This window comes from Myotis nattereri (genome assembly GCF_964212035.1).
Source record: "Myotis nattereri genome assembly, chromosome: 21".
Lineage (NCBI taxonomy): Eukaryota > Metazoa > Chordata > Mammalia > Chiroptera > Vespertilionidae > Myotis > Myotis nattereri.
The window spans coordinates 2,010,495-2,032,779 of record NC_138097.1 but is presented as its reverse complement, the minus strand read 5'-3'; the positions used below and the strand labels follow the sequence as shown (position 1 = coordinate 2,032,779).

Below are 22,285 nucleotides of genomic sequence, written 5' to 3'. Positions count from 1 at the left end.
GCACAGGCCCGGGTTGCAGGCTCGATCCCCAGTGTGGGGCGTGCAGGAGGCAGCCGACCCATGATTCTCTCTCATCATTGATGGTTCTCTCTCTCTCTCTCTCTCTCTCTCTCTCTCTCTCTCTCTCTCTCTTTCTCTCTCTCTCTCTCTCTCTCTCTCTCTCTCTCTCTCTCTCTCTCTCTTCCTCTCTGAGATTAATCCTACATAATAAAAGCGTAGTATGCAAATTGTCTCCTCGACCGGGAGGTTGGCTGGGAGTTCGACCAGGGGGCGGGGCGGCTGGGGGAAGAGAGGGAGGCCCCAGCCAGCAGCTGGCAGACACTAGGCACCCTACCAGTGCACACATTTCATGCACTGGGCCTCTAGTAAAAATATATTTTTTAAAGAGAAAAAGACCTTCAATATTTTCACCATGCAGGGGGATTATAACATACAACATGCATATCATGGGATGCTTAGCAATCCCCGAGGAGCGGGAGTAGGGGCAGACGGTGGGTGGAGGTACCGGCTGCTTTTATCTGCACCGTCCATTCCTATGAGACCCAGTGTCCGCCATATGCCGACAAATCACAAAGCTGAATCCCCAGCCCAGGTGTCCCCCTGATTCCAGCCCCACAGGCATTTCCAGTTCAAAATGTGGGCGGGGAAGCCGTGGTCCCGGCTTTGCCCCCTCCAACCCTGCAGGTTCCGCTGCCTCTTACGTCTCCCACATCCATGAATGACTCCAGCCCAGGTCAAAAGCTGTTTTACTTTTATTTTATTTTTTGAAAATATATATTTTATTGATTTTTTACAGAGAGGAAGGGAGAGGGATAGAGAGTTAAAAACATCGATGAGAGAGAAACATCGATCAGCTGCCTCCTGCACACCCCCTACTGGGGATGTACCCGCAACCAAGGTACATGCCCTCGACCGGAATCGAACCTGGGACCCTTCAGTCCACAGGCCAATGCTCTATCCACTGAGCCAAACCAGTTAGGACCAAAAACTGTTTTAGATGAGGGAGGGGTTGCTATGTCATACAGGTAGAGCATTCAAACAATCTCAGGCCCCGGCCAGTTTAGCTCAGTGGATAGAGCATCAGACTGAAGGGTTCCCGGTTCGATTCCAGTCAAGGGCACGGACCTCGGTTGCAGGCCCCATCCCCAGCCCTGGTCGGGGTGCTTGCAGGAGTCAGCCAATCGATGTGTCTCTCTCACATCGATGTTTCTCTCTCTCTGTCTCTCTCACATTCCCTCCCACTGTCTCTAAAAAAAAAAATCAATGGAAAAGTATCCTGGGGTGAGGATTAACAACAGCAGCAACAAAAATAAACAAAATAAAAAGACTAAAAATAAAAAAGAAGACGAAACTATGGTTTAAAAAGGAAATTTAAAAAAACAATACAGAGGCTACAATAGAAGGGCCTTCTGGAACTTTTTCAGGCCGACGCTCTATCCACGAGCCATACTGGCCAGGGCATGTCTGCTTGTTTGATTTTTAATATTTTTTAATTTATTTTGCTGTTGTTGTTAATCCTCACCTGAGGACATTTTCCCATTGATTTTTTTTTTTGAGAGAGAGTGAAAGGGAGAGGGAGAAACAGACAGAGAGAGAGAAACATCAACATGAGAGAGACACATGGATTGGCTGCCTTCGCACACGCAGGATCAAACCTGCAACCGAGGTACGTGCCCTTGACTGGAATCGAACCCGGGACCCTTCAGTCCGTGGGCCAATGCTATATCTACTAGCCACACCAGCTAGGACAAGCATGTCAAACTCACAGCCTGAAGGCCACATGTGGCCCACAATGAGTATTTTTGTGGCCCAGCCAATGTACCGGTATGTAAGATACGTTTTAACAAAAATTTTGCAACCTAATTTCTACAATATCCTGTTGTACATCATTATGAATAACAAGCTACAACGTTCGCTAATGGCTGATGACGGTCATCGTGTTGCATGCACTTCCCTCACGCGCCTCATGCGCAGGCGCACCGTCTCTCCCCACTGACACCGGCAGCGAAGGTTCCGGCAGCCGGTGGCCGCGTCCTCGGTCTGGGACTGACCTGCTTGGTGTGGCAACAGGAAATACCTCGCTTCCGGGGAACGAGAGAAATGGGTTTATCTGCGTGACGCTTATCCATTTGTGCAGGGACTCAGGGTCTGGTGAGTTCATGTCCAAGAAAAAAATATTAGTTTTTATTAAAATGTTCTGTTATTTTTATGGTGACAATGACGCATTCATGTCAGCCCTTTGCATTCAGCACGTCTCCATCGGAACAAACCTGCGTTTCTATGAAAGTGGAAGCTTCTGTTCTTTTGCGGCCCGTGCTGGCCTCTGAGTGGGACACGCTTGGCCAGGGCCTCACCTTCTGTCCTGAGGGGCAGGAGACAAGGTCTTGTCCAGAGCAGAGTGAGCTGAGGTCCAAGGCTAGGTCATGGCCTTAGCCCAGTGGTCGGCAAGCTCATTAGTCAACAGAGCCAAATACCAACAGCACTTCTTCAAAATAGACCCGCCCCGGCCGAAAGCCGACGTCTGCGCTCGGGCCACGAAGTTTCGATCGCACTGTACGTGCGCCCACGTGGTGTTTTGTGGAAGAGCCGCACTCAAGGGGCCAAAGAGCCGCCTGTGGCTCTCGAGCCACAGTTTGTCGCCCACAGCCCTAGCCAGTTGGGGTCAGTGGATAGGGCGTCGGCCTGCGGACTGAAGGGTCCCAGGTTTGATTCTGGTCAAGGGCACATGCCCGGTTGTGGGCTTGGTCCCCAGTGGGGGGTGTGCGGGAGGCAGCCGATCCATGCTTCTCTCTCATCGTGGATGTTTCTCTCTCTCTCCCTCCCTCTTCCTCTCTGACATCAATAAAAAAAATTTATTTATTTTTTTAAAAGAAAAGGATGGTCAGGACAGGAAGCAGAAAAGGCACCGCCCAGAGCCGGATGGAGGCCCCGCCTTCCTGCTGGCCCAGCGGGTTGCCAACCGGCTCCGTGAGGCTCAAGATGACAGGAGCCCCAGAATGTGGAGAGAATGGTCTCCATGGGAACCATTCTGCTGCTGCCTTTGACCTCATCGCACTCTGCCCTTGACAAGACCCTGTCTCCTGGCCCTCAAGACAGTAGGTGAACTCCTAGGAATCTATCCCAAGAAACCAGAAACACCCATCAGAAAGGACATATGCGCCCCTATGTTCCATAGCAGCACCGTTTACAACTGCTAAGATCTGGAAACAGCCCAAGTGCCCATCGGCGGACGAGTGGATTAGGAAACTGTGGTCCATCTACACCACGGAATACTACGCTGTGGTTAACAAAGAAGGAACTCTTACCATTGGCAACAGCATGGAGGGACCTGGAGAGCATTGAGCTAAGTGAAATAAGGCGGTCGGAGAAAAATAACTATCACATGATCTCATTCATATGTGGAATATAATAGAAGTAATCCTGTTATTTGCAGATTTTCACTATTTCCTGCAACTTCTGTGGTATTATACTGTGTTAGTGCAGTTTTGGTAATATTACTATATTTAAATTTTTCCCCTGAAATATTAATGTTTATTGCATGTAAATGGCTGATTATTTTGTATCTACAATCTGGTAATAGATTTATTTTGTATATTGTAAAAAAAGTCAATAAAGATGTATTAAAATAAAAAAGGACAGAAGGTTAGTGTAGAGAACACTGACGCTATAGTAAAAAACCCACCACCAGCCCTGGCCGGTATTGCTCAGTGGATAGAGGGTCGGCCTGCAGACTGCAGGGTCCCGGGTTCGATTCCTGGTCAGGGCACATGCCCAGGTTTCGGGCTCGATCCCCAGTGTGGGGTGTGCAGGAGGCAGCTGATCCGTGATTCTCTCTCATCATGGATGTGTCTATCTCTCCCTCTCCCTTCCTCTCTGAAATCAATAAAATATATTTAAAAAATAAAATAAAAAAATAAAAGATGGCCTAAGTAAGAGTTAAACAACAACAAAAAAGCTCACCACCGGTCCAGGCCTGGCCACAGACCCTGTGGGAGCCAAAGACTCAGTTCTGGCCTCCATCCGTAACTTGGGGCACTCCCGGGAGGGGACTGGCTACGGAATCTGAACCGCCCAGGGAAGCCCTGGCCGGTGTGGCTCAGTGGCTAGAGCATCGGCCTGTGGACTGAAGGGTCCCGGGTTCGATTCCGGCCAAGGGCACATACCTTGGTTGCAGGCTCCTCCCTGGCCCCGGGCCCTGGTCGGACTCTTGCAGGAGGCAACCCATGGATGTGTCTCTCTCACATCAATGTTTCTGTCTCTCCCTCTCCCTTCTACTCTCTCTAAGAATCAATGGAAAATATCCTCGGGTGAGGATTGAAAATTAATAATAATAAAATAAACTGCCCAGGGGGAAAGAGACAGGACGCCCCGGGGAGCCGTGGTCTGCCCTGACATCACAGCGGCGGGGGTGCCCCAGCCAGCCCCGCTCAGAGGCCTTCTCGGCGCCTTCCGGAGGGCAGCGCTGGGAGCCCCGCTCAGCGCAGCCGCCACTCAGAGCATAATGTCCCTTTGAGTTCTCCATTTCACCCTGAATATTCATGTGGTTTCTGCAGCAGACCCCGTGATAGCCAGGCTGGCTTTCTCTTTTTCTTTTTCAAATTGATTTCAGACAGGAAGGGAGAGGGAGAGAGAGAGAGAGAGAGAAACATCCATGATGAGAGAGAATCACGGATCGGCCGCCTCCTGCACGTCCCCCACTGGGCATCGAGCGCACAACCCGGGCCTGTGCCCTGACCGGGAATCGAACCATGACCTCCTGGTTCATAGGTCAATGCTCAACCACTGAGCCACACCGGCCGGGCGAAAGAACGTGTTTTGAAAGAGAAACAACAACCAATAACGTTACGTATGGATTTGCTGACAAGAGGCGTTGTGGCCTGAGGCTGGCAGGAAGCAGACCCAGCATTTCCCCTGCTCACAAGTTCAAGCAGATTGTTGAACGCAAGCGTGGTGACTGAAGAGGCTCACCTGGCCCTAACGGGTTTGGCTCAGGGATAGAGCGTCGGCCTGCGGACTGAAGGGTCCTAGGTTCGATTCCAGGCCAGGTAACATGCCCGGGGCCTGATCCCCAACAGGGGGCGTGCAGGAGGCAGCCGATCAAGGATTCTCTCTCAGCATTGATGCTTCTCTCTCTCCCTCTCCTTTCCTCTCTGAAATCTATCTATCTATATCTATATATAATGAGTGGCCAGATTACTATGACTGGCCAGATTATTATGACCACCCCATCAGTACAATGAAGTGAATTAGTTATACAAATAATAATAGTAATAATAATAATAAAACCTTGAGAGTATTTGCTTAGGAAGTTTTCAATATTCAGTATTTTTGGAAGCATCAATGAAGTACTGATGGGGTGGTCATCGTAATCTGGCCACTCAGTGTGTGTGTGTGTGTGTGTGTGTGTGTGTGTATCCTATGCAATAAAAGGCTAATATGCAAATTGTCCCCATGGGTGGGAGTTCAACCGAGAGGGAGTTAGACATGCACTGACCACCAGGGGGCGGTGCAGAATATGGCGGGCGTCAGCCACATGGCGCTGGCAGCAGCGATGAGAGGGGGACCATGGCGGGATGGTGGAGCAGGTGAGCAGGTGGCGCCAGGCCAAGGTGGGTGGTAAGGGAAGCCCCGGGGCCGGCGGTGGCGGCAGGCAGCTGGGGGAAGGGAGGCCCTGGCCAGCAGCCGGCAGCCGCTAGGGACCCCAACCATGCACGAAATTCGTGCACTGCGCCTCTAGTAAATAAATAATAAAGAGACTCACCTGTGCACAGGTGCACACCTGTGGCAACAGGGCACCATCAGAAGCTCTGGGCTCCATCCTGGCTTTGCATCTCACTATGTCCTGGCGATCGGTCCCCTGAGCCCCCGTGTGCTCAGGGGGGAAAATGGGAATGATGCTCCTACCAGTAGGAAGTGGGCCTCTGGGATCCATCTCCAGCGTGGTCGGCTTTTGATGGATTTGTTGAATTTCCTTGAGGGGCCAACAGAATATAGGGAGGAGGGAAGAGGATACAGGAACAAAGAACTGTGGGCATGGGCCAGCATCTGGGTGGAAAGGGAAGGTGGCGACCACTAGAAAAGGCCTCACCCCAATTTTTTAAAAACTAGAGGCCCGTTGCACGAATTCGTGCACATTGAAAGGAATTTAATTAGAAGAAATATTTTAGAGGCCAGGGAGGGACTGCAGGAGGGCTCCAGGGTGTGTCCGGCCTGTCTCACCCAGTCTTGATGGGCCGGACCCCAACAGCAAGCTAACCCACCGGTTGGAGCGTCTGCCCCCTGGTGGTCAGTGCACGTCATAGCGGCTGGTCGATTGGTTGGACACTTAGCATATTAGGCTTTTATATATATAGATGGACCAATAGGAGACAGCCAGACCTAGATGACCTAGATGACCCCCTAGTACTCAGCCAATGAGGAACCAGAGGAGGGACCAGATAAATAGGCCACACTCATTGCCCCAAACGTGCCTGTACCCCCAGCCTGTACCTCCTTTGCACCATCCTTCTGTCTCCGAGTCTGTCACTGAATTCGGACGGGTGAGCATGTCTCACACTAACTAGCTGCAATAGGAAGTGGGCACAGTGCCTGGCACACACTCTGCACCCCAGGAAATGCTGACTGTGGCACGTGGGTGAGGGCATGGGAGGGAGGGTGGGGGGGTGGGGGGGAGGAAGAGGGGGCTTTCCGAGCAATCCCCTGCCCTTGGCTTTGTGCCCCTGAGACTGGCCCCAGGCCAGGGACAGATGTTTCGCCTTAGTTCTCATCACCTCCAAAGCCCACAGGAAATTCACCCTAATACGGTAGAAATAGAATATTGGGGGCCAGCTAGAATGATAAGAAATAGGAATCACGCTCGGTTAACCATGATTGTGCTGCTCTGAGTAGAGGAGGCGCCCTCTAGCCTGGCTGGGAGCTGCAGTGGGACCTGGGAGCTCATCTGGAAGGGCAGCCCGATCTCCCCACCTGGGAGCTGCCTGTTACCATGGAAACATAACAACCTGGTTGCAGAAACCAGGGCCCCCAGGACTTTGCATGTCACCAGCCCTTAGAAGGCCCCCAGCCTTTGCACACCCACAGGCCTTTGCACACCCACAGGCCTTTGCACACCCACAGGCCTTTGCACACCCACAGGCCTTTGCAGACCCCCAGCCTTTGCACACCCACAGGCCTTTGCAGACCCCCAGCCTTTGCACACCCACAGGCCTTTGCAAACCCCCAGGCCTTTGCACACCCACAGGCCTTTGCATACCCACAGGCCTTTGCACACCCACAGGCCTTTGCATACCCACAGCCCTTTGCACACCCACAGGCCTTTGCACACCCACAGGCCTTTGCAGACCCCCAGCCTTTGCACACCCACAGGCCTTTGCAAACCCCCAGCCCGCATTGCCTGTGCACCGCCCACCTGGCCCACCCTTTGCCTCCTTCCCATGACATCTCTGTCCTTCTCCCCAGCGTAAGCAGCCGCCTGTGGTGGGGGCAGAGCAGATGTTTGTGGGTGACCTGCTGCTCCCCACGCTGCCGGCGGGAATGGCATCAACGCTCACAGACGATGCCAGCCTGTCTCGGCCCCATCGGCTCAGGGAGGGACAGGCCGCCCGGACCCCTTGCTTGTCTGGTGACACCGCCACCATTTCCCCCCAAATCACAGGCGTGGGCGCCCCGCTCTGGGGGCAGTTGCAGAGCCGTTACGCAGCCCAGCTCGGCTCAAATGCAAGCGGCTCCGGGTTCCCGGCTAAGAGGTGGCCCTACTCGGCGGTTCCTGGCCCCGGGCAGCCAGATGCACGCGGGCGGCCAGCCCTCCGGAGTCCCGCGGCCCCTGTGCCGGGCGCTGCGCCCGGAGGGGCGCTGGTCTCCGGCTTCGCTCACGCCTGGCCCGGAGCGCGGAGGGAGCCAGCGGTTCCGGGCAAGCGTCCTGTGGTCGCTGGGCTGCCTGAGCGGAGCCGGCGCCCGGGCGGAGGGGGCCCGCGGGGGCCGGAGGTCGCGGGGGTGGGGGGGGAGGCGGGGGGCGGGGGGCGGCATCCCCACTCCGGCTCCGACGGAGGCGGGGCGCCCGGCTGGCTCGCACGGCCGCCCGCCTCTCCCAGCGCACCCGCCGGCGGCGACCCGGCTCTGGCACCGCGCCTGGCGGCCGGCCCGGCGAGGAGTGGCTTCCAGGAAGCGGGCGGGGGCGCGATCCAGCCGCGTCTGCGGGCGCCCGGCCGGGCCCTCCGGTCCCTTCCCGCCGACGACCCCGCGGGGCGCGCCGTGCACTTGCCGGCGGTGCAGGTGGCCGCGCGCGCCCGGCGCCCTGCGCCCTGGGTCCCCGCCAGCGCCGCGCCGCGCGCCCCGAGGGGCGGGGAGGCGGGGCGGCCGTCGCGGCCCCAGTTCGCTTCCCGGCGGCGGCGCGGCGGCTGGAGGCCGGCGTCGGGGAAGGTCCGGCCGGGTCCGCACCGGGTGTCCGGGTGTCCGCGGGGCCGCCCCCCAGCACGTGTCTCGCCCGCGCCGTCCAGGCTGCCCCGTTCCGGACGCATCCGCGGTGCCAGGTGGGTGCTGCGCGCGGGAGGGCCGGGTGGGGGCTCCCCCACCCAGCGGGTAAGACGGGGCGGGTCTCTCAGAGGTTGGGGACACTTTAGACAATTTTAGACAATTCAAACTTTTAAAATAAATATTGATGTTAGGCCCCTCCCACCTTCCCCCCCAAAAAAACTCCTTGGGTCTGGAGGATGCGGGGAGGGACGTCCCCGGCTCTGCGCGGGCGGAGCGGCCTCTGGAGTGTTTTGGGGGGACTTTCAGCTTTGGGGGGTCCAGGTAAAACCGGAGGGAGGCAGCCGGGAGGTCCCGCCGGTTGGCCGCGCGGGTCGCAAGCGCCTAAAGGGCGGAGATGGGGGGCGGGGGAGGCGACGTGCCCGGCGGCGCAGAAGGTGGGCGCGGGGAGCGGAGGCCGTGCGCCCCGGACGCAGGGGCCAGCGAGCCGGCGAGGGGCGCGCGGCCCCCGGCCTGGCCCCCTCCCTGCAGCCGGGAGCCGCCGCCCCGGGTCGGAAGCGGCAGCACATTTGCGGATCGCATTAGGCCGGGCCCGTAATGCTTTCTCCAGATGGAGCCGAGCCACCCGCCCGCCCCCGGACACCGGCCCGGCCAAGGCGAGGCGAGGTGGCTGCGGCTTTTCCAGCCTCCGCTCAGGCAGGGCCGCTGCCGCTGGGATCGCCCGCTCCGGAGGCTCTGCAGTAACCTCAGGCGCCCTCCGGGGGGCGCAGGGCCCGGCCGCTCGCCCTCCCTGCAGGGGGAGTCTCGGCTGCTTCTCTGGCTGCAGCCTGGGGCTCCGTGTCGCCGGGTGGGGAAGTCTGGAGCCTTCGAAGTCATGCATTCCAGCCCTGGAGCAGCCACTCTCTTGCTGTGCAGCCTTAGGGAGGTCCCTTGCCCTCTCTGGGCTCGCTTCCTGGGCCAGGGAGGCATTTTGGGGGGGAATCCTCACCCGAGGATATGTTTCCATTGATTTTTAGGGAGAGTGGAAGGGAGAGGGAAAGACAGGGAGAAGCATCGATGTGAGAGAGACATTGATGGGTCGCCTCCTGCAGGAGTAGGAGGGGAGGAGCCTGTAACGGAGGTAGGTGCCCTTCACCGGAATCGAACCCGGGACCCTTTGGCCCGCAGGCAGATGCTCTATCCGCTGAGCCACACCGGCCAGGGCTGCCTGAGACTCCTTTTTGCCCGAAGCAGCAGGAGCTGGCAGGTGGCCTCACCCTTGGCTGCAAGTCGGCTTCCTGAGCCGGTTGCCAGTGGCCACACCCGCTGCTGACGGCCGAGCTGGAAAGAGGCTTCTGGAAGGCAGCGGGCGTGGGCTGCACACGGAGGCAGGCCCAGCTGCCCCCCTGACAAGATGAGGTCGCACCCTAGAGAGATCCTGGCTGGTGTGGCTCAGTGGGTAGAGAGTCGGCCTGTGGACTGAGGGCTCTCGGGTTCAATTCCTGGTCAGGGCCCATGCCTGGGTGACGGCCTCCATCCCCAGTGTGGGGTGGGCAGGAGGCAGCCGATACCCATGATTCCCTCTCATGATTGATGTTTCTCTCTCCTACTCCCTTCCTCTCTGAAATGAGTACAAATCCTATATAATAAAAGGCTAATCTGCAAATCAACTGAATGGTGGAACAACCAGTCGCTATGACACACACTGGCCACCAGGGGGCAGACGCTCAAGGCAGGAGCTGCTGCCCGGTGGTCAGTGTGCTCCCACAGGGGGAGCGCTGCTCAGCCACAAGCCGGGCTCCCGGTGAGCACAGCAGTGGTGGTGGGAGCCTCTCCCGCCTCTGCTGCAGGTGGGCGGTAAGGAGCGGGGGTCCCGGACTGAGGGAGGGCGTAGGCCGGGCTGAGGGACCCTCCCCGCAGTGCCCAAAATTTCGTGCACCGGGCCTCTAGTATATTATAAATAAGTAAATAAAACAGAACTTCCAAACCATAAAAAAAAGAGAGAGAGAGAGCGCCCAGGCAGCTCCTACCCCTGTGGTAGGCAGCCCCATCCTCAACCAACACAGACCTCGCCAGGCTCCCTCTGGTGGGTCTGTTATGTCGTGGGGGCGGGACCGGGGGCCAGAGTCCGTTGGACACCGACCATTTCCTCTCCCGTAGGCTCCACCTGAGACCCCCCGGGATGCCGGCCCCCATGGCTTCCTGGACGAGCCGCTGGTGGCTGCTGGTGTGGATGGTCTTCAGGCACTGGGCGCTCCTGCAGGTACCAGGGAGGGGAGAGGGAGTGGGGGGTGGACTTCCGTTTCTGTAGGAGCATCGTTCTCCGTCACCTCAGATGGGCTGTGATTTGTGTGTGAGTGTGTTTTCAATCATTCTTTATTGTTGAAAGTGTTACAGATGTCCCCTTTCCCCCCACTGACACTCTCCAGCTCCCCCACCCCCATTGTCTGGGGCTATGGGCCATGCATACACACATACATACATACATACTGATACATGGTCTTTGGTTGATCCCCTCGCACCCACCACCCTCCCCCGCCTTCCCTCCGAGATTCCACACTCTGCTCCGTGCTTCCGTGTCTACAATGCATCCGTTACTAATACCCCAGAGAGAATGTACCATTCTCTCACCTCCAGCGAATGGGATTTCGGGGTGACGTGCCTGTAGGCGTCACCCACATCCCCAGGGACCCCTCTGAGGCCTGAGCCGGGGCCTCGGTACCTCTGTGGGTTCCATGTGTCCGCGGTGATGGGGGGCTGTGGTGGAGGGGGGTCTGCATGTGCTGGGCAGAGAGGCCTGGAGGCCGGGAATGGGCAGCGCTCAGGGCCCGGGGCCTTAGTTCGGCCCCTCAGTCCGTGGGCTGAGTCTACGTTGGTCCGCACACACCACGCTGTTTTGCAGTATTTTCTTTATTTTTTTAAAAAACTGTGACTAGGCCAAGATTTATTGTTAGCTGTCTCTTTTAAAAATATATTTTTACTGATTTCAGGGAGAAAGGGAGAGGGAAAGAGAGATAGAAACATCGATGATGAGAGAGAATCATGGATCGGCTGCCTCCTGCACGCCCCTACTGGGGATTGCACCCGCAAACCGGGCATGTGCCCTGACCGGGAATCTAACCTGGGACCTCTCAGTCTGCAGGCCGATGCTCTATCCACTGAGCCACACCGGCCAGGGCTGCAGTCTTTCCTTTAGACTCCTGTCTTTCCCGTCGGTCTCGCATCCCCTTCGCCGACAGGGCCGGCTCACGGGAGTGACGCTGGCATTGCCTGCGAGACAGTAGGGAGTGGTGGGGTCAGTGCCCAGTGGCTGGCACCGGCTTCATCCATGCAGAGCCCCCTCCAGGAGCTCCCCTCCCGCGGCTCCTCGCCCGGTGGGGGCACAGGCCCATGACGGCCAGGTTTTCCCATTCCCCCAGGCGGCTGGGCCAGCCGGATGTCCTGTGAAATCCCCAGTCTGTAAAGCATTGAGAGTCAGACAGCTGTGCGTGTGGCCGAGCGAGGGTCGAGGCGTTTTAGTCTCAGATCTGAAGGTACAGAACACACACAGCATAGTCAGTGTCGTGTCCTGAGGGCTGCTGCGAGCCCACACGTGTCCTGTGTGAATGGGACAGGCTAGCCCACATGTGTCATGTGTGAATGGAACAGGCTAGCCCACACGTGTCATGTGTGAATGGAACAGGCTAGTCCATACGTGTCCTGTGTGAATGGAACAGGCTAGCCCACACGTGTCCTGTGTGAGTGGAACAGGGTAGCCCATACGTGTCATGTGTGAGTGGAACAGGCTAGCCCACACGTGTCCTGTGTGAATGAAACAGGCTAGCCCATATGTGTCCTGTGTGAATGGAACAGGCTAGCCCATACGTGTCATGTGTGAGTGGAACAGGGTAGCCCACACGTGTCCTGTGTGAATGGGACAGGCTAGCCCACACGTGTCCTGTGTGAATGGAACAGGGTAGCCCATACGTGTCCTGTGTGAGTGGAACAGGCTAGCCCACACGTGTCCTGTGTGAATGGAACAGGCTAGCCCACACGTGTCCTGTGTGAATGGAACAGGGTAGCCCATACGTGTCATGTGTGAGTGGAACAGGCTAGCCCACACGTGTCCTGTGTGAATGAAACAGGCTAGCCCATATGTGTCCTGTGTGAATGGAACAGGCTAGCCCATACGTGTCATGTGTGAGTGGAACAGGCTAGCCCACACGTGTCTTGTGTGAATTGGAACCAGGAAGCCACCTGCGTTTGACGTAATTTTGGGGCCTGCGTACCCTCAGGGTCTAGCAAAGGGCCTGGCACGTAGTAGGAGCTTTAACGTCCGTGAAGGGAGCATGCACGCACGAACAGATGCCCGGGTGCATTAATCACACCTCTCTGCCTCTGGGGCTCTGCTTCCAGCCTCTGTCCGCTCCAATCTGTGATTCCTGTGACCGCTTATCGAAGTCCATGTTTTCTGTCCTTGTCCCTTGTGATCTGTGCTTCTCCATGATCCTATGTCAATAGATATCTTCTGGCCCAGCGGGTGTGGCTCAGTGGCGGAGCGTCCACCTATGAACCAGGAGGTCAGGATTCCATTCCCGGTCACAGCACAGGCCCAGGTTGCGGGCTCCATCCACAGTGTGGGGCGTGCAGGAGGCAGCTGATCCAAGATTCTCTCTCATCATGGATGTTTCTCTCTCTCCCTCTCCCTTCCTCTCTGAAATAAATTAAAAAATATTTTAACTCTACCCAGTTTGGCTCAGTGGCTAGAGCATCGGCCTGCAGGACAGAGGTCCCGGGTTCGATTCCGGTCAAGGGCATGGACCTCGGTTTCAGGCTCCTCCCCTGGTCGGGGTGCGTGCAGGAGGCAACCCATAGATGTGTCTCTCTGTCTTTCCCTCTCTCTTGTACTCTCCCTAAAAATCAATGGAAAAAAAATCCTAGGGTGCGGATTCACAAAAATAAATTTTAAAAAATAAAAGTAAATAAAGTAAAAAACGTGCTGTGAGGCAGCCTGTTGACCGTTGGCCAAAAGCAGCATCTGCCCAGCCTGACTCATAACCTCTTCTGGAGTTTTCCACATCCGTGGGCTTCCATGTACGGGGCGTGTGCACAGAACGTCGTAAAAGGAGATGCCAGGCCCTGACTGGTGTGGCTCAGGGGATAGAGCGCCGGCCTGCGGACTGAAGGGTCCCGGGTTCGATTCCGGTCAAGGGCATGTACCTGGGTTGGGGGCACATCCCCAGTAGGGGGCGTGCAGGAGGCGGCTGATCAATGTTTCTAACTCTCCCTCTCCCTTCCTCTCTGTAAAAAATCAATAAAACAATATAAAAAAAAAGAAAAAAGGAGATGCCAGGTCTTTTCTTAAAAATATATTTTTTAATTGATTTCAGAGAGGAAGGGGGAGGGGGAGGGAGAGAGAGAAACATCTATGATGAGAGAGAACCATCCATCGGCTGCCTCCTGCACACCCCCCACTGGGGATCGAGCCTGCAACCCGGGCCTGTGCCCTGACTGGGAATCGAACCCGGGACCTTTCAGTTCCAGGCCGGCGTCTTCATCACCCACAGCGCCCGTGGTTCGACCCCCAGCCCCACCCCTTCTCGGCCTGTCACTCACCCCTCTCTGCACCTCACTTTTCCACGTCTGTAGCGGGGAGGGGCTATGTACCGCCTAGAATTGCTTGGAGCAGCTAAACCGCTGTGATGTGAAAACAAGGTAACCAACAAAACCGCACAAAACCGGCATCTACCTCCTAATGAGAGGATAGTACACATGTGACAGGCCCTCTGAACGGCCTGTCATTCCGCGGGGAACCTCTAGGGGTCACTCGCGAGGAATCGCCTGTAATTCCGCTGCGAAGCTGCAGGGGGCACTCGGGAGGCATCAACCCCGGAGAGGGGGCGGGGCCTGCTCTTCTGGGGGCGGGGCCTGCAGATGTGGGTGGGATCGGCCAGTGTGGCTCAGTGGCTCAGCATGGACCTAGGAGCCAGGAGATAGTGGGTCCAGGAGATGGAGGGAGAGGGAGATGGTAATCTTTGTCCATTTCCTCTTGCGTGAGTTGGGTCCCGCCGAGCAGTGGTTAGAGAGCCCAAAACACTTGCATTGGCCTTTTATTTTTTTATTTTATGTTTTACATATTTTATTGATTTTTTTACAGAGAGGAAGGGAGAGGGATAGAGAGAAACATCGATGAGAGAGAAACATCGATCAGCTGCCTCCTGCACACCCCCCACTGGGAATGTGCCCGCAACCCAGGTACATGCCCTTGACCGGAATCGAACCCGGGACCTTTCAGTCCGCAGGCCGACGCTCCATCCACTGAGCCAAACCGGCTAGGGCTGCTTATGCTACCAACTAATTTGTGGTAGGACCTGGTTATTATTATTATTATTAATTTTATTATTTGGTATTTTTTGGTATCCTTTCCATCTGCTTCTCTCCTTACTCTCATATGCATGGTCTCCATATCTTCTATAAAATTTTTTTCTTAATATATTTTTATTGATGTCAGAGAGGAAGGGAGAGAGAGAGAGAGAAAAGAAACATCAATGATAGAGAGAATCACGGATCGGCTGCCTCCTGCACGCCCCGCACTGGGGATCGAGCCCGCAACCCGGGCCTGTGCCCTGACCGGGAATCGAACCCTGACCTCCTGGTTCCTAGGTCGATGCTCAACCACTGAGCCACACCGGCCGGGCCGTATCTTCTGATCCTCCCACAGAACTCCCCAGCCACGTTCCGTGGCACCTCCCCTGCTGAGCCCTGTCCACGGAACAGGTGCAAGCGAGGGACCGTGGGTTGAGCTCATTGTCATCGCTTGACATTCTGTGTCGAGAGGCGCTGACCACTAGCCCATGAGTCACGCAAACAAAATATTTAAATTGTAGAAAAGTAAAAGGAGTCCATGGGAGGGGGGGGGGAGTGAAAAATGCAAAATCCCTGGAGGTTTGAGCCAGGGTGAGGGGACCCTCGAAGGTGAAAATTCGCCCTGGTCTTGGGGATGGGCTGGTTGAGTTGGAAGGAGTTGGAGGAGTTTCGGGGAGAAGGTGTGGACCTGGAAGGAGAGGCACCGACTAAAGGAAATAAATAACCCGTTGGAGAGAGAAACAGGATCATGGTTTTTTGTTTTTTAAAAAATATATTTTATTGATGTCAGAGAGGAAGGGAGAAGGAGAGAGAGAAACATCCATGATGAGAGAGAATCAGGGATCGGCTGCCTCCTGCACATCCCCTCCTGGGGACCAGCCCGCAACCCAGGCCTGTGCCCTTGACCGGAATCGAACCTGGGACCCTTCAGTCCACAGGCAGATGCTCCATCCACTGAGCCACACCAGCTAGGGCGGTTGGTTTGTTTTTAAGCAAAGTGAACATTCAGTATATATGTCCTTCGACGGGAAGCAGCCAGGAGAAAACGAGAGATTAAAGACACAAGAGGAGCCCTAGCTGGTTTGGTTCAGTGGATAGAGCATCGGCCTGCAGACTGAAGAGCCCCGGGTTCGATTCCCGGTCAGGGCACAGGCCCGGGTGGCAGGCTCCATCCCCAGCGTGGGGCGTGCAGGAGGCAGCCGATCCAGGATGCTCTCTCATCATGGATGTTTCTCTCCCTCTCCCTCTCCCTTCCTCTCTGAAATCAGTTAAAAACAAACCCAAAAAGACACAAGAGGAGAAAAAACCCGCGCCAGGTCCCTGCCTTGTAGGAGAGAAAGGAGGCTGCCTGGCCCCTTCCCGGCCCGCGGGTCCTGGCGCCCGGAGCGCACCGCTTATGGAAACCACATTTCAGGGCTTACGGTTGTCACTGCCCCGGGTTTATTTTTACAGAGATGCTTGCTAATTTCCATAAATAGCGTGGCAGCATCAGGCAGTTTCCTCTCCAAGTATTTTATGCAATTACCCTCTGGAATTCGTCAGCCCAGAGCGGCTCATCCGGCCCGTCCCCGACGGCTCCCAGCCTGCAGCTAGAAACGGCAGAGCCTCTTACGCAGAGAATCCTAGAAAAACAAGGAAGAAGGACTCCATGTTACGAATAAAAACGGCTTGGCAGTCGGAAGGGACTCTTTACGTTCTCTTCCCTCTCTCTCCTGAAATTTCCATTGTGTTTCCCCCTCCCCCTGATTTAAACACATGGAACTTGCACTGGCCGGTGTGGCTCAGTGGATAGAGCGTCGGCCTGGGGGCTGAGGGGTCCCAGGTTCGATTCTGGTCAAGGGCACAGGCCCGGGTTGCAGGCTCGATCCCCAGTGAGGGGGTGTGCGGGAGGCAGCTGATCCGTGATTCTCTCTCATCATGGATGTTTCTCGCTCTCTCTCTTTCTCTCTCTCCCTCTCCCTTCCTCTCTGAAATCAATAAAAATATATTTTTAAAAAGACATAAAACTTATTTATTGTAAACACGTGGTTGAGCTCATTGCCATAGCTTCATAGGAAAAGACAAAAATGGGGGGGGGGGAAATCACCTTTAATTCTATTGGTTGTTAGGATTTGGGGGTGTTTATTTATTATTAATTAATTAATTAGTTAATTTTTGTTAATCCTCACCAGAGGACATTTTCCCATTGATTTTTAGGGAGAGTGGAAGAGAGAGAGAGACAGAGAGAAATATCGATGTGAGGGAGACACATCGATGGGTTGCCTCCTGCACTCGCTCTGACCAGGGCCCGGGCCGGGGAGGAGCCTGCAACTGAGGTCCGTGCCCTTGACCGGAATCGAACCCGGGACTCTTTGGTCTGCAGGCCGAGGCTCTATCCACTGAGCCACACCGGCTATGACTGGGGGTGTTTATTTTTAATATTCTTCTTAGAAGGTTAACGTATATACGTCTGAATCATATAACAAGCGATGACACTCTATTTTGTGTATGCTTTTGAATTATACTTTTAAATGGTCTATGAGGAGTATTTCTACGTGCCTGGGTGCTGTGTTCCCGTTCGGACCAGCTGTGGTCAGGGGCCCGCACATGAAGCTGGAGTTCCCCGCACGGGGTTTGTGGGTTCCTCAGAGCTGTCTCCATCAGGGCTGGGGAATCTTTTTTCTAACAAGGGCCATTTGGATATTTATAACATCATTCGCGGGCCGTACAAAATGATCAACTTAAATATTAGCCTGCTTTGTTTTGTCCGTTTGGTTAACTCACCCCTAATGCGTTGGCCGGGCCAGACCCAATGATTGCGTGGGCCTTATACGGTCGGCCGGCCGGACGTTCCCCACCCCTGGTCTAGATGGTCAAATTCTTTTCCTCCTCCAACGTACTAACACAATGAATCCCATTCATAGGTTTCCCAATTCCTTTTTTTAAAAATGTGTTTTTATTTAATGTAGAGAGAGAGGGAGGCAGAGGGAGAGGAAGATAGAAACATAGATGAGAGAGAGAACATTGATTGGCTGCCTCCTGTGTACTCCCCACTGGGAATCGAGCCCTCAACCTGGGCATGTGCCCTGACCAGGAATCGAAGCTGGGACCTCTGGGTTCATGGGTGGATGCTCAACCACTGAGCTATACTGGCTGGGCTGGTTTCCCAGTATTGATTCATCCTTGTCTTTTTGCCACGGACTGTACTTGGCCATGACTGCCTTCCCCTGCAGGTCTGGTCGCCCCCAACTGCCCTCCCCTGCAGGTCTGGTCGCCCCCAACTGCCCTCCCCTGCAGGCCTGGTTCCCCCAAACTGTCCTCCCCACAGGCCTGGTTCCCCCCAACTGCCCTCCCCTGCAGGCCTGGTTCCCCCCAACTGCCCTCCCCGCAAGCCTGGTTCCCCCCAACTGCCCTCCCCTGCAGGCCTGGTTCCCCCCAACTGCCCTCCCCTGCAGGCCTGGGTCACCCCCAACTGCCCTCCCCTGCAGGCCTGGTTCCCCCCAACTGCCCTCCCCTGCAGGCCTGGTTCCCCCCAACTGCCCTCCCCGCAGGCCTGGTTCCCCCCAACTGCCCTCCCCGCAGGCCTGGTTCCCCCCAACTGTCCTCCCCGCAGGCCTGGTTCCCCCTACTGCCCTCCCCGCAGGCCTGGTTCCCCCCAACTGTCCTCCCCGCAGGCCTGGTTCCCCCCAACTGTCCTCCCCGCAGGCCTGGTTCCCCCCAACTGCCCTCCCCGCAGGCCTGGTTCCCCCCAACTGCCCTCCCCGCAGGCCTGGTTCCCCCAACTGCCCTCCCCGCAGGCCTGGTTCCCCCAACTGTCCTCCCCGCAGGCCTGGTTCCCCCCAACTGTCCTCCCCGCAGGCCTGGTTCCCCCCAACTGCCCTCCCCGCAGGCCTGGTTCCCCCCAACTGCCCTCCCCTGCCGGCCATCTTGTGGTGACGTGGGGGCGGCCATCGAACCGTGTTCAGCTGGACTTGGTTTGCAAACACTTTCCGGAAAAGCAGTGCATCTGTAGTGATGAGTAATATTGGTTAGTGCCTCTCAGGTTCATATCGAGATCTTTGCTGACCTCATGAAAGGGATGAGAGCATTTTCCACTTTCTTTTTTTCTTTTTTCTTTTCTGGATCTGTGCTCATAGGACAGGAATAACCTTCCTGTGAGGGTTTGAAAGATTTTGATGGTGAAATAAACGGGGAACAGCTTTTGGGGGGGAGGATGAGGGGAATAGTTCTCCAACAACTTCTTTTAAAAACAATTTTACTATATTATTATTTATATATTTTTTTATTGATTTTAGAAAGGAAAGGAGAGAGAGATCTAGAAACATCGATGATGAGAGAGAATCATGCATGAATCAGCTGCCTCCTGCACGCTCCCTACTGGGGATCGAGCCCATAACCTGGGCATGTGCCCTTGGCCAGAATCGAAGCCGGGACCTTTCAGTCCGCAGGCCGACGCTCTATCCACTGAGCCACACCGGCAGGGCTTGGCAATGCCTGTGGTCATCCTTCCTCGTGTGGAGAGAGAAGGGGAAACGTGTGGGCTTGGAGGCAGGTCCGAGGCGCCTTGTCTGTTCAACCCAAATTCCTTCCAGTGCAGATGCTTCTTTCCCGCCTGGGACCCACAGCCCCTTCCCCGGAGGCCGCCTCCCGGTGGGGGGCTCTCTGACCGAAGCTGGCTCGGTGGCTGAGCGTCAGCCTAGGAACCAGGAGGTCAGGGTTCGATTCCCGGTCAGGGCACAGGCCCGGGTTGCGGGCTCCATCCCCAGGGAGAGGGGTGCAGGAGGCAGCCGGTCCATGATTTTCTCTTCATTGATGTTCCTCTCTCTCCCTTTCCCTTCCTCTCTGACATCAACAAAAATATTTAAATAAAAACACTAACAAACAAAACACAGAGACCCGAGGGGGCGGAGAGGAGAAGAGACCTCCGTGGGCTGGTGGGCATGCTCACAGGCGCACCTGCACCCAGTAGGCCCGCAGCTCTCCCTGGTTCCTGCCCCGGGACGGGGACAGCCGCGCTGAGCCCAGGAGAAGGCGGTGCGGTGTGGGCCGCTCCCTCACCTGCTGCTGACGGTCCCCTCTCCTGGGCAGGGGGCACCCCCTCTCCTGGGCAGGGGGCACCCCCTCTCCTGGGCAAGGGGCACCCCCTCTCCTGGGCAGGGGGCACCCCCTCTTCTGGGCAAGGGGCACCCCCTCTCCTGGGCAGGGGGCACCCCCTCTCCTGGGCAAGGGGCACCCCCTCTCTCACGAGCGCCCCTGGAAAACGCCTGCTCTCCTGCTTCCTGGCTGACGTTGGGAAACAGAAGTCGCGCCGCTGACCTGCTGGTGTGTGCGGGGCGGGGAGGGGAGGGCGGGGAGGCAGCCCAGGGCCGCGCTGTTTGGAGTCTCCAACCGCCCCGGCTGGCTGAGCGCCGACCCCAGAGCCAGGAGGTCAGGGTTCGATTCCCGGTCGGAACCAGGAGGTCAGGGTTCGATTCCCGGTCAGAACCAGGAGGTCAGGGTTCGATTCCCGGTCTGAGCCAGGAGGTCAGGGTTCAATTCCCGGTCGGAGCCAGGAGGTCAGGGTTCGATTCCCGGTCAGAACCAGGAGGTCAGGGTTCGATTCCCGGTCTGAGCCAGGAGGTCAGGGTTCAATTCCCGGTCGGAACCAGGAGGTCAGGGTTCGATTCCCGGTCGGAGCCAGGAGGTCAGGGTTCGATTCCCGGTCGGAACCAGGAGGTCAGGGTTCGATTCCCGGTCGGAACCAGGAGGTCAGGGTTCGATTCCTGGTCGGGGCACAGGCCCGGGTTGCAGGCTCGATCCTGGGGTGCGGGTGGGGGGCGGGAAGACGGGGGGGGGGGGAGACAAGAGACAGCTGATCAATGATTCTCATCGTCTATGTGTCTCCCTCTCCCTCTCCCTTCCTCTCTGAAATCAATAAAAATATATTTAAAAAAATAAATAAGAAGTAACATCTCCCGCCGCCCGCGTCTCCCTCCTGGGCCGGAGGAGAGGCCCAGGTGAGGCTCTCAGGGCGCGGTGTCCGGGGGGACATGGGGACCTCTGTGTCGTGACATTTTGTGTTTGTTTTTTAAATCCTCACCTGAGGATGTTTCCCCATTGATTTCTAGGCAGCGGGAGGGAGGAGGAGGGGAGAGAGAGAGAGACATCGATCGGGGGCCTCCCGCACCTGCCCCTCCCGCACCTGCCCCTCCCGCAGCCGGGGAACCTGCAACCGAGGGACGTGCCCTTGACTGGGAATCACACCTGGGGCCCTAGCCCCGGCCGGTGTGGCTCAGTGGATAGAGCGTCGGCCTGCGGACAGAAGGGTCGCGGGTTCGGTTCCCGGTCAGGGCACAGGCCCGGGTTGCAGGCTCGATCCCCGGTGGGGGGCGCGCGGGAGGCAGCCTGGATCTGTGCCGCCCACACCTTTGCTCGCTCCACAGGCCTCGCCCCTTGGAGGAGCTCGGTGGCCGTGAGCGGTCGCCCTCCAGGGCCCCTGCCCATCGGGAGGAGGCCGGGCTGGGGCAGGCTCCTTGCTCGCAGCTTTGGGTGGGGCTCTGGGCTGTGCACACTGTGGACACCCTCGGGGGTGCATTAGCAGCCTCGGTGGTCAGAGCCAGGACAGCGCTGGGCGGGGAGGGGGTGGCCAGGCCCCCCGGGCTCCGCTCAGCCCCAACGAGGAGGCCTGGCCCTTAGCGTGGCCTCTATGCGCCTGGCTGCTGGCCTGTGCTGCCTGGAGGGTCTTAGCAGCGTCCTTAGCAACCGGACACTTGCTTAATTTATTTTTTAAAGGAGTGAATTTAAATACATGTGTATTTTTTATTTACTTACTTTTTTTTTTTTTAATCCCCGCCTGAGGATATTTTCCCGTTGATTTTTAGAGAGAGAGGGAGAGACAGAGAGAAACATCGGTGTGAGAGAAACACATCGATGGGCTGCCTCCTGCACACGCCCCGACCAGGGCCCAGGCTGGGGAGGAGCCTGCAACCCAGGTACGTGCCCTTGACCGGAATCGAACCCGGGACCCTTCAGCCCACAGGCCGAGGCTCTATCCACTGAACAACACCGGCCAGGGCTTCTTTTTCTTTTTGTAGAAAGATTTTCCAAGCTCAGAGAGAAGGTGGGGGTGAGGGGGGAGGAGGGTTAGAGAGCAACCAAAGAGCTTGTACGCATGCAGATTAGCACAACCAATGGACACAGACACTGGGGCGGTGGGGGCTTGTCCTGGGGGACGGGAGTGGCGGGGGGGGGGGGGAGGGGTCAGTTGGGGAAAAAGAAGACATATGTAATACTTTAAACAATAACAAATTTTAAATATGTTTTTTATTGATTATTTAGAGAGAGGAAGGGAGAGGTAGAGACAGAAATATCAATGATGAGAGAGAATCACTGATTGGCTGCCTCCTGCACGCAACCCGGGCATGTGTCCCGGGCATGTGTCAGGGAATCAAACCCTGACCTCCTGGTTCATAGGTTGATGCTTAACCACTGAGCCACACTGGCCGGGCAGTGGATGCTAAACTAACAGTGTTTT

The 22,285-nt window shown here is 56.5% G+C and overlaps 1 protein-coding gene across 1 annotated transcript in view; it reads left to right on the top strand.

Moving 5' to 3' along the window:
* Nucleotides 1-10,642: 10,642 nt before the first annotated feature.
* The window catches only part of ADAMTSL3 (ADAMTS like 3), a gene marked incomplete at both ends in the record, with an annotated part of 105,926 nt that continues 94,283 nt past the window's right edge, over nucleotides 10,643-22,285 (top strand). The window contains 1 exon segment of the mRNA XM_081114674.1: nucleotides 10,643-10,711. Within this exon segment, the coding sequence (XP_080970800.1) occupies nucleotides 10,643-10,711 (69 nt within the window).